Genomic DNA, 12,297 nt, shown 5'->3' with positions numbered 1-12,297 from the left:
GTGTGTGGTAGAAATCTGAATGTACTTGGGGTGACAGCAGCTAAACAGACAGCCATAACAGTGGATATATGATATAGCAGATGGGGGTGCAAGATGTGGTTGGACAGCAAAGTGGGGAGGGCTGGGGCCTGAAGGTGGCCTCCTCTGCTTTAATAAAAAAAATCACTTTTAGTTTTGAAATATTTCAACATATAGACAAGCACTGCAGATAATATGATAGACATCTGTGTATCTACCTTCCAGAGCTAACAATTTTAATATTTTTCATCATTGTTTCAGATCTCTTATATGTTTGGAAAAAAAATCATCATAGATACAGCTAAAACTCTACCCTCCTCCCTCTCAAACCCCACTCCATCCTCAGAGGAAGGAAGTTGGCATGTATCTTCCCTATACATGGTTTTATACTTTTACTAAATACTACTCCTTGCTTTTTGTTAAGGAAGTAGCTTCTCCTTTCCTGACTCCAAGTGTCCCCAAGTGGGTGTGTTAATTCCATTTTACCCCTTCCAGTGGATGTCTTTTGAGAATAGTTGGAACAGGTGAGCAGATACAAATACTTTAGGCAAAAATATCCCCCTGTCAACAACAAAGCCAAAATCTTTGTCTGCAGAACTGATGGACTCAGCTTGGCCAGGGGCTCAGGCCATGGCTGAAGATATCTGAGAGGGTGCTCAAGGATCCAGTGGACCAGCAGCCACCAATGAACTTGTCAGCACAGCAGGCCTCACGCCTGGCAGCAGACCCACTGGGAGCCAAGAAGTTCTGCAAATTCAGCCTGCCTGTCATCGACTTGTAGCTCTCTGGGGACCGACGGCCTGCTCAGCTCAAGGACTCCACGCTTCCTGATGCACCAGCCAGGAGGCTGACTGAAAGAAGCTAGTTGATGCGCCAGGCGGATGTCGTCCCATTCAGCCAGCTGTCAGACCACCTTGACTCTCCCTTGTCACTGCTCGGCCCACAGGCCAAAGGCTGGCTGGACACCCAGGACTCCTGGTCAAGAGGCTGCATCTTCAGACAAGGCCTGTGTTGTTTCCAATCCAACCAAAATTCCTATCCACAGGAACTTAAATAAAATATTGTACATCCACACAGGGGAATACTATGCATTTGTAAAAAGAAACAAGGAAATTCTTTATCTATTGATATGGCATTATCTCCAAGATGTACTGTTAAGTAAGAAAATGTCAGATTCAGTAGTGTAATGTGTATAGTAAACTACCATTTCTGTAAAAATAATTAAAGTGTGGACATAATTAATTGTAGATACATAGGCCGTCTATGCGAGAACACACAAGAAATAAAAACCAAGGGCTGCTGAGGAGGGGAACTGGGTAGCTGGGGCACTAACATAATCTTTGTACCTTTGAAATTTTACACCACATGCAAAAATACTCTATTCTACAAAAAAATAAATAAATTTAAGCTAGGGAAAAATTTGTAAGGCGAGCAGTAAGCCACTTTGCTTTCTCAGGTCTACTACATGTTCTAAAACGACTGTTAAAAAGGAAAGAAGAGAATAACAAGACCAATTGAGGCACAGTAGTAGACTGGGGGCCAGGAAGATAGAGCCAAACTTAACCCTGGCACTAGCTTAGTGATATTTCTCTTCACAAAGTAAACAATAAAATGCATCACCCAACCAGGTGAAATTAGCACATTTTCAGTGACGGAGTTAACTGACTTGGTGTGGAAATTAGCTTGTTCACTTTCTCATCAAGACTCTCTCTTCCGGATTGGGAGGAGAGCCAATGTTTAAGGATACTGAGCCTAAACACATGGGAAGAGCTGAATCAGCAAACTAGTCAACACCAGGACTTTGAATCCTTTCAACATGTGGAAACACTAAAGGGTCCAAGCCAGCAGCTTCCTCAGTGGGCTGCAGGGACAGAGGACATATGGAACTGACAAGCCACGGCCATGGTATGCCAGCCCGCAACCCTAGGCCCAAGTCATAGGGAGGGAGCACACCCAAGACAACACACCCATACCCCACAAACTCTGCTAGGACCTTCCTTCTTTTCAGACTCCTGTACCTCACGTATGCCGCCTCCCAGACACCCACAAACCGGGCCAGGCTTTAGGGCTGGGCATGACCCCAATGGCCCAAGGGCCCCCCATCCTCTGCATGGGGCACATATAACCCTCACATAGACCCCAGGGGAGCCCACAGAAAGTGGTGTGGGAAATACCTTACCCCGGCACAGTAATCTCCACTGATGGTGACCCGCTGGAACTCAGACACAGTATAGGGCGCTGGCACGGGCTGGGAAGTGGCTTCTTGGAGCACAGGGCTTGTGGGAGACAAGGCTGGACTGGCTGTCGGGAGACCCTTCCAATCTTGCTGTGTTGGCATTTGCAGAGACAGGGACTGGGACCGAATCATCTTGAAACTTTTCTTTCTAAAATCCAAGGACAAGGAAAAGTGGGAGACATCAGTAGCTAATTCGGGTGAGTGATAAGGAGTCTGGTTCTGCAGGTGGCAAGAGAATTTTGCTCTGATTAATCACTGGTGCTGGCCCTACCATTTAGAAGATATAATTACTTATGCCTTCCTCTTACACACGTCTCTTTGCATGAGATATGGAACAGCCCTCCAGATACTCCTTCCTGAGGTCACTAAGAATGGCCTGGGCTATTCTGCACTGCACACAGAGCACTAGAGTAGTCAGTGACTTGGGGACAGAGGGCAGACCATGCTGCAGGGGTCTAATACTGAGGACAGGAGACGCGAGGGTGATGCCAAATCAACCAGCATGCTATCTTCAGATAACCCAAACTTTGAGTCCCAGCAAATCAACAGTTTCAGGAAGGACTATAAACAGGGTCATAGAGAAAAATTACACTGCATTTCACAGAGTTTGAAATTTGGGGCACTGGAGCCAGAAGATATCATGACAATGCACCGATCCTACCTCCTTGTTTCATAAAGGAGTTGAGGTCCCAGAGACAGGAAAGGGCTTACTCAAAGTCACGAGGCAAAGTGGCAGCTAGCCCTCGGCCTCTTCCCTCCCTGGTACCCACTCTAACCAGTCACCCCTGCGGCTCCTTCCTCAAGCCTGACATATGCCCTCCTGGTGGCTTCTGCAAGGCAGGTACAGATCTGTGTCTCTGTTGTGGAAAAGGGATTAATCAGCACCAATTTCAGGTCCCTCTGGACCTGTCACCGTGGCATCAAAAGACTTCACAAACTCTTATAGAAGTGGGCACAAGGTTGGTTGGTCTAAAATGCTACAAGCTCATGCTTATTTGCAAGGCTGATTTGTGAATACTCACCTTCTTCATTAACTAAATAGTAGCATTTCAAGTGACAACACCCCAAGTCCTAGGATCCCCAGGAAGGGAGTTAACAGCTGTAAGATGAGGCCATCATGGAGGCATGTCTTCTTTTGCCTCCAATAAAGCCTAGCCCCTAGCACTGCCACTCAGTGGTGTCCAATGCCAGAAACAAGGTGACTACTTGCCCGACCTTTTGCCAGAGGACCTAGCAGCCTGCTGGGTATTTATTCCACCACAACCAGGGCCTACAGCCACCAGCAAAGGACTTGGCGACCCACCAGATTCCCCTGGACCCCTCCTCTTCTCTAGACACCAGTGACACCTGTAGGGTGTGGAGAAATTGGTTAATCTCTAAAAGGGGATCATGGCTCACAGGAAGCAGCTGTCTTCCTCCTGGCTCTTGGTCAGGTCTCCTCACAAACCCACTGACAACTTCTCAGGAACCACAGTTCCTTCCTCTGTTTACACACCCACCGCTTGCCACAGCTCTCTGGTCCTTATCACTTCTTTGGAGACAAGGCTGTTTACTCCTAGAAAATAGAGGTGGCCCCTTTCCAGGAGTCTGTCTTTGGCCCTGCATAACAGGTGCACTGGGTTGTTTGGGAAAAAGCCTGAACTCCAGGAGCCTCCGGCCCAGGCATCCCCCAGCTTGCCAGCCATTCATCACACAGAGCTGAGTCAAGGAAGGTGCCAGCTCATATCCGTCCATCATTCCTCAGAGGCAGATTCACCTTGAGCAATGAGGTTCTCACTTTGGCACCATTTGGACATTCACACTTAGAGGAAGAGCCATTTCTTTGGGCTCCCTCTCACATTCTGACAGGCTCCATTAGGTCCCCATGAGACTCTGGCTTCTGTGTCACTCACATGCCTGCCAGGTCACTGTTTTTAATCTCTGTGCCAACTTCCCACAGGCCTCAGCAAGTGTCGCCTGAGGGCTGGTCCTGCCAAGCAGAAGCAAGCTGACGTGTTAGGTGAAAAGAACGATAAAAAAAAGCCCCCCACAATCAGAAAGCTGGAAGGCTGCCTGAGCCAACATCCCACTGGGATTGTCCTAGGATTGTCCACATTCTTCTGTCCCAGTGAGGAAGCTGGTGCCCAAAGAATACTCCTTCTTGAAAACACCCATGATGGCTCTAGCCTTGGTCTACAGGTGAGCCTCAGATATCACATGTGAACCTTCAGGGCTGGAGCTCAGACTTTGCCGGCACAAGGTTTAACAGATGGGCCAGCTCCTCCTCAGGGCCTACTCACCTTAGGCAAGGGCCTGAAATAACCAGAGCTAACCACTAAGCTTGTATCTCAAAAATTGGAAAAGGTAAATGGAGCCCAAGGAGAGGGCCCTTTGTTCATTCTCTATGGCTGCATAACAAATTTCCAGAGCCTGGTGGCTTCAAACACCCATTTATTGGCTCACAGTTCTGTAGGTGAGAAGTGGGAAGGCGTGGGCTCTGTGCTCAGGGTATCGAAAGGCCAACATCTAGATGTTGTCACACTGAGCTCCTATCTGGAGACTCTGAGAGAGAACCCATTCCCAAAATCAGATAAGGTGTTGGCAGAATCCAGTTCCAGTGGCTGGCCATAGACTGAGGTCCCTGATTCCTTGCTGATTCCCAGACAGGGGTCGCTCTCTGATTCTTGCATACAGACCCCTCCATCTTCAAAGCCAGCATGGAGCATGGTTCTGGTGCTCCAAATTTCTCTGACTTCCCTCTCTACAACCAGGCTAGGCAAGCTCCCTGCTCTAAGGGCTCATGTGAGGAGGCCAGGCCCAGCCAGTACCCTCCCTATCTTCAAGCCCGCTTGTCATAAACCACAGCATCATCACAGGAATGACGTCTCGTCAGAGTCAAAGGGTCTGGAGATTAGGGAGGGACATGTCTGGGGGGCCATTTTAGAAATTCCGTCTACCATAGGCCCATATCTAGTGTCCATTCTGTACCACCGAGGTTCAGCCAACACAGGTGAGATCAGCAGCTGTGTGTGTGTGTGTGTGTGTGTGTGTGTGTGTGTGTGTGTCCACACACGTCCTTCTTCCCCTCTCAGGGCTGTCTGAAGCTCCACATGTGTCACAATCTTAAAAAGTTACCATGAGCTTTATTTGAATTAGAACCATGGGGTCTTCTGGCTATAAAGGACTTTGCAGACTACACATTCTGACTCACTAAGGCAGCTTTTTCTTGAATAGCTCCAGTGACAGAGAGCTCACTACATTTCTAATTAAGACATCAGCATTCAATCATTATTTCAAAAAACATTTACCAAGCGCCTACTCTGGGCCAGGCCAGTGCTCGGCACATAAACACAAGGTGAATCTACATGAGCAGCTGCCACTGTTAGAAAGCACTTCCTTATGACGGGCCAAGATCTGTCTGTCCACAGTGCCACCTGTTGTACCTCGTGCTAGCCCTTGGGGCACCAGAGTAAGCCAGCTCAGTCTGCCACAGCTGGCACAACCCCTCCTTCCCCTGCTCGCATGTCTACCTGGCAGAAACGCACTCTTGCCAAAGAGCTGGCAGGGTGTGGGGCGGTGAGGACTCGCCTGAGACCCCAAAGGGCCAGAGAGCAGCTTAGTGCTCCCTGAAACGGACGATCCTCCCGGGCCACTGGGACCTACTTGCCTGACCCGGCTGCCAACACAAGGAGGTGTACAGCATATCTTGGCACCTGTCTGGTGCTGATACAGGAGAGCTAGCATGTCCCTAGGTAGACAGGGAGGTCCCAGGTAGAATAAACAAAAGACAGCCATATCCTAAAACTTCAGGTTTTGAAATCACTCCTTTGCTCCAGGACATAATGTAACAAGGCCTTGAGGTTAATCATAAAATTCCTTTTGGCCTGACAAATGGAGCAGATCTGATAGGTAAACAGTGGGTTACTTTGATAATTCCTTTAGGACGGGCAAGCAGAACAAACCTGGTAGACGAATTTCATTAGAAGGTGCCAGTTCCCTTCTCAAACAAATTCCCGTCTTCAAACAGCTCCCCTTCCCCAAGCAGGCAAGGGAAGGTATAAAAGTAAGAGCTTTTGCCTCTGTCATGGGGCACGCCCCATTCGGGACCCCCTCCTGCTCGGGAGCTGCAACCTCTTCTCCTGCCTCTAATAAACTATACTCTTTTTAAAACTCTTTGCCTCTCCCTGGTCCGTGTTTCCATTCTTCGGCTTCACGAGACACGATCCCGGCCCGCACTCAGAAACTGCCAGCAGATCCAACATCACCCACATCAGTGCCTCTACCCACTCTACGGTCTTTGGCTGTCCCCGCCATTCATTGTGTCCCCACCTTTACCCTGCCCCACTCCCCAACTCGCCTCAGCTCCTGGGAACCAGGCACCCCAAAACCGTTGATTATAATATTAGATTCATATGCTAAACCCAAGTTAAGAAGCCAGGGCCCTCCTTGCTCTTCTAGAGAACAGCCAGCATCTTCCCAGGAGCTTTCTGAAGGCCACTGCCCTATGTGATCTGTCCAGAGGATTTCCAGGCAGGAAAAGGCACTAGAGCAAACCTTTCCTCAAAGGCTCTCAACTGAGTACAGTGAGTCAGGGGGCCACACATGGACCCCACTCCATTCAATAAACTACCATGAACCAGGCCCTGGGGGTAGACGGGTAGATAAACTATAAGCCCTGACTCCAGTGGCTGACTGGTAATAGCACTGATCACTGGATAGTTCAACAGATTGTCCTCACACGTGGTCGGTGTGACGATACACCCTGGATATTTTGGGATCCCGGAGGAGACACCTAATCCAGACTCGGGGTGGGAGCAGGGGAGCAGGATGGCCAGAGAAGTCTCCTTGCATCATTCCCAGAGGGAGAGAGGAACATTCCAGAAGAGGGAGGCTTGTTTGAACCCCTCCCCCCCACACACTCAGATCATTCTAGGAGCCCATGCCCCTCCAGATGAGATACTTCATAGGTTTGAGGCAAGAGTCACAAACCAGCGTGGGTTTTATTAACAACTTGTACCTGCATGTCATTAGGTGGGGCAGGCATTCCCCACTTCCACAGGTTTTCACTGTCACTGATTCACACGAAAGTGAGGATCCCAGGTCTAAGGAGGGGACCAGTTGCAGAGCTGACACCTACTCTGTGACTCAGACCAGAAGTCCCACCCTATCCGGAAAGGAGAAGGCGGACCATGCTGCATGCTGCTGCCTGTATAACCTACAGGAGGGTGTGCTCAGGGCGCTGGGGCCCCACGGAGAGCACTTTTCTACATGCACCAAGTGACCTGTGGCCTGACCAAGTAGGTATAGCTTTGATTTACATACCTGAAGCCCACCAGGTGTAAAGATTCACAACCTCAACCCGTCTCTCCTTTCACTGCTCCCTGACAACCTGCCCTCACCTATGGCTGTCGTCCCTCCCCTCCCTCCTGAGCAAAGGTAGGTCTCCATTCCCTGCCTCCTCCGCTCTCCTTTTCCCCAGTCCTTCCCAGCTGCCCCTCCTCCCAAAAGACCCAGAGGTCAAAACGATATACAATCTTCACCACCTTTTAAATGAACTCTTAAACTTTGTATTCTTAACATGGAAAGAAGATGAATTGAGTTTCAATGAAGCTCCTTTGTCGACGGCCCTGAAGAAACAAGTTACTACCTCTGATTTCGTAAAATAAAATGATGTAACACCACTAGCTGTGCTATGCTCAACAGATAACAAATATCTGTTTATCTACTTTACTCAATACATTCTCAAGGAAGCAGCTGTTCTGGGGAGCTACATTTTTCAGGAAAAGTCTGTCCCCTTTATACCCTAATTTTAAAAAAGACCAACTCTGGTGTGGCTTTTTAAAATGAAAATCGTAATTCCTGTATCTTAATCAGAGCATACTCAACACAATCTAGGTCCTCTCCGTAACTCAGAGTCGTCATTGTGTCACATGACCGGTGTCTTCCAGGTATTTTGCCCTGAGACTGCAGTGCTTAGAATTCTTCATCTGCTCTTGGTAATTATTCTGCTTTCTCCCTCACTGTTGACTATCACATAATAACAATAACCAAAACAGGAACACTAATGATATTCCAAGCACTGTGCTAAGTACTCATGCATATTAGCTCATCTAATCCTCACAAGATAGGTCCTTTTATGCAGATCAGGAAACCGGCTCCTGCAGTTAGGAGCCTTGCCCTGGGCAGCAACATAGTAAGACATAGGGCTGTCATTTGAACCCAGTGATCTGGCTCCAAAGCCCGGACTCAATCACCACACATCACTCCTGTGACCCTGCATCCTCTAGAAGTCCCTCTCCCCACTTCTAATTTGCTTCCTTAAATCTGTCACAGGATAAGAAACAAGATAACCAAGTTTATCAGAACTCTGTATAAAGGAAGAATAAATAGGAGATGGGATCGGAGTATTGGGGGGATGACAGCTAAAAGGTATGTGGTTTCTTTGGGGGATGATAAAAATGTCCTGAAATTGATTGTGGTGATGGTTGTACAACTCTGCATATATAATAAAACCATCGAATTGTACACTTTAAATGGGAGGATTATATGATATGTGAATTATATCTCAAGAAAGCTGTTTAAAAAGAAAAAGAAATAGGAGAGGCAGGGGAGCACAATGTGCATTTTGATTGCTCAGAAATTTTTCATGTGGTTGTCAATGTTGGCTGAGTTCCAACTATGTACTTTCGTAAAATAAGTAATATGGTAAGATTTACAAAAGGGAGCTTCTGGGTACCACCAGCCTTTTCCTGACTTCTTGTCTTTGCCTCCTGCCTTTGATTCCATAGACAGTCTACCCCTCACTCTCACCTTGAGCCACCCCTGCATCCCAGTAAGAGACCTGGACAATGTCATCTTCCTAAGAAGGCAGGGCCCTGTAGCAAGCTGTCCCTGCTGACTTGCTATTTGGGGCCTAGCCTGCAAAATGAGTGATTCTCCAAGCAGCCTGGAGCACTGGCTCCGTGGACTGGCCCCCAAACCTGGAAGGGTGATGTCTGGGCCCAGCTCAGCTCTTACAGGTACTGGAATCCTACACAGCAAGCCGCCATGTTTTAGGTGCTCACCTTTCTTATTCACAGACCAAGTTCTCCTTTTTTGTAAGAAGCTGTTTTACTTCCTGGCTCTAGCTTGTGCATTTACAGTAGACCCAGAATTGTCTTTCTTTCTTTAAAAAAAATAATAATAATAAGAGAGAAAAAGGAAATGGTTGTAAAGAAAAACTTTCTCCAAGCATCAGGAGTATTCAGGCTTGTCAGAGTAATCAGGCAGAGGAAGGGCTGTTTCCAAACTGGAAGCCCCATTTCATGCCACAGTTTGAAACACAAATCCACACACTGCATATCTGGAGACCTGCTACTGGCTCCAGGCCGGTGGGCTCCTTGCAGGAAGGCTCCATATCACAACATTTATATTCCAGAATGTCAGGGAGGAGCCAGAATAAAAAGGAAGCTGGGGAGGGTTCCTGCATGAAACTGTCCACATCTGAATAATATTTGCATAATGGTGCCTCTACTAAGCAGTGAAGCTGAAAGACAAAATTGGGGGTGCACAGCCCCAGAGGACACTGGGACATCTGACAGGTAATCCAGGGACCAGACTGTCCTTTGGCAGAAAAGAAGCCAGCAGGCAGTGGGGAGTTTGGCCCAGCTGCCCTCCATTTACTTCAGAAGTTGGCAATTACATATCCTGGGGAGTAGCCCCAATGCCATGTCAGTGTCTAGAGATGAAACTAAAGACTCCACCCCTGACTGACAATGGTCAAAGAGTAGGGTTCTAGATTCAAAAGACTTGCGTTTTAGTCCCTGCTCTGTCACTTACTTACTACATGTCCTAGTGCAAGTTAATTTAAATTCTTGGAACCGTAGTTTCCTAATCTGCAAAATCGAGACCATAAGAATATGCACCCACTTGATAAGCTTGAGGTGGCTACTAAAGAACAAAAGCAAACTGCACAGCCCAGCTCTTAGCCCACAGTAAGCAGTAGCTGTTTCCGCTGCCCATCTCCCACAGCAGGAAGGTGAACAGGTAACATTTACATGGGGCTGAGACCCAGGCATTGTTCTAAGCCTATACATATGTTCATTCTCCTATTCCTCACAACACCCATGAAAGTAGTCACTATTACCATCCCCACTGTATAGATGAGAGATTTCCGAATTTGCCCAAGGTCACAGAGCACAGTAAAGAGTGGCAGAAAAACGATGGTCCAGGGAGCTGTGGCCACCCTGATGTAGTATTTGTGGTAGGAGTGGAGAAGTAGGATGTCTTTCCTCTGCCATGTATCCACTGCCCACTAAGTCCTGGGCTGGATCCTGGGGGTAGAGTGGGAGCCAGATACCATCTGCAAGGAGCTTCCAGTCAAAAGGGGAGGATGGAGGCAAACTAAGACCACCACAACCTACTAAGTAGGGATAGAACAAAATCTCTGCAGAGGAATTTCTTGAAGCCACGGAGTACCATTTGGACTTAAAGAAAGAAGGCTTTCATTTTGCCATGAGGCTTGGGCATTGATAAGAAGAGCACAATCTCTTTTTGTAGATGTCAGGCCCAGTGTTGCTCTGTCATGGAAACTGGCCTCAGAAACCTCTTACTCCTGGTAATAAAAAAAAAATGCCAGGACTCCATCTCTTCTCATTATAAGACTCTCAAATGCTCACTTCATAAGACACAGAAGGTCCTGCAGACCAGTGAGTTCATAAAGTCGCCCTCTGCTAAGCCAGTGCGGTGCGGGCAAAGGGCTCTACAGTCATGCTCTTCTTTACCCACCAGGAATGACCTGGGTAATTGCCACCCCACCTCACCCAGCACAAGGCTGGCACTCAGTTGGCTGATGGCACCAATGACTCTTCAGTTCATGGGCTCACAGCCCCTCAGAGGAAGGAAAGCACTTATTGTATGGACGGTGAAGCTCTGTTCTTGCCTTTATACCAGTCGGCAACTTTTTACTTCTTTCCCCAAAAAAGCTAAGGAAAAAACTTCTATGCTACCAAGAAAGGAAAGGAACTGCCTTTAAACATAAGGAGATACCTTAGGAAGAGCCTGATCGCTGACTGGTCGCAAAGAAGGCTCCAGGTCCCCTACATTAGCTATTGAGGTCTGCAGTGTGCTGGCCAGGCAGGCACCCAGCTAGAACCCCACTAGACACCTCCTCAAAGCTCTTTTACTCTTTAATTCTGTTCTCCCAGGTGAGATAAACTGGGAAAGGGTGAGGGCTTCCCATTGCACTTGGACAAAGATCCAAACTTCTTATCACGGAGCACAAGGCCAGTGTGATCTGATGCCTGCGCTCATGGCACTTACCCTTTTAACCACATCTCCACCTCACATGAGCCTCCTTGAATATAGAGAGGACCTTTTTCCTGGCTCCTCTCCCTGTAAGGCTCTCACCCAGCTCTACACGTGGCTAGCTCCTCTACACCCTTTAAGTATCTATTACAATGTCACCTCCTCCAATTGACCTTCCCTAAACACCCAGTCTGAGAAAGGACTATCCATGCCCCCCCACTGACCCCCTCACCCCTCCTTCTCGCTCCCTCTCAATTCCTTATTCATCTCTTTCATAGCACCTGTGCTATGTGCCTGTTTATCCTCAGATCCACTCCCCACCCTCTCCTGTGTTTCCAGCTATGTGTCAGTTGGCTTCTGGCTAGGTTTGGCCAAGGGACACCACTGGGGGAAACCGGAAGGTGCCAAAAGGATTAAAGGCGGGCATCTCCTGCCTCTGTCTCTGCCTTGGGAGGTATCTCTGTAGCTGCTGCTTTACCTCCTCGGCTCCAGTGTCTATTGAAAAGGCTACCACAGTTCCAACTTCTCCACCCTGGGCTTCAGCAACACCACCTCTTTCCATTGTCTCTCAGCTCAGGCTGGTAACTCCTTCCTACTGTGTCTAATCTCTGGCTTCCTTTCTCCCCTGCTTGTCTTCTCAGTTCTCCACCACCAACCAAAGCCCTGCATTAAAATCCCATTTCCAGTACTCAAAATGGTTTTGTTTTTCTGACTGATAACAGCACTTATCATAACTTGTCATTTTTAAATTAATTTGTCCAGTTACTTAATTACTGTCT

General features: G+C 47.9%; 1 protein-coding gene across 9 annotated transcripts in view; it reads right to left on the bottom strand.

Moving 5' to 3' along the window:
• AMPD3 (adenosine monophosphate deaminase 3) overlaps positions 1–12,297 on the bottom strand; it is a 44,914-nt gene that overhangs the window by 21,553 nt on the left and 11,064 nt on the right. For all 9 annotated transcript variants that reach the window (XM_074335991.2, XM_074335990.2, XM_019729036.3 and 6 more), the window contains exon 3: positions 2,198–2,402. In XM_074335991.2, coding sequence (XP_074192092.1) covers positions 2,198–2,402 — 205 coding nt within the window. The remainder of the gene's footprint in view (positions 1–2,197; positions 2,403–12,297) is intronic.

Source organism: Rhinolophus sinicus, chromosome 14 (genome assembly GCF_057876585.1).
Source record: "Rhinolophus sinicus isolate RSI-liver-muscle chromosome 14, RSI-T2T, whole genome shotgun sequence".
In the NCBI taxonomy this organism is placed as follows: domain Eukaryota; kingdom Metazoa; phylum Chordata; class Mammalia; order Chiroptera; family Rhinolophidae; genus Rhinolophus; species Rhinolophus sinicus.
This window is presented reverse-complemented; position numbering and strand designations above follow the sequence as displayed.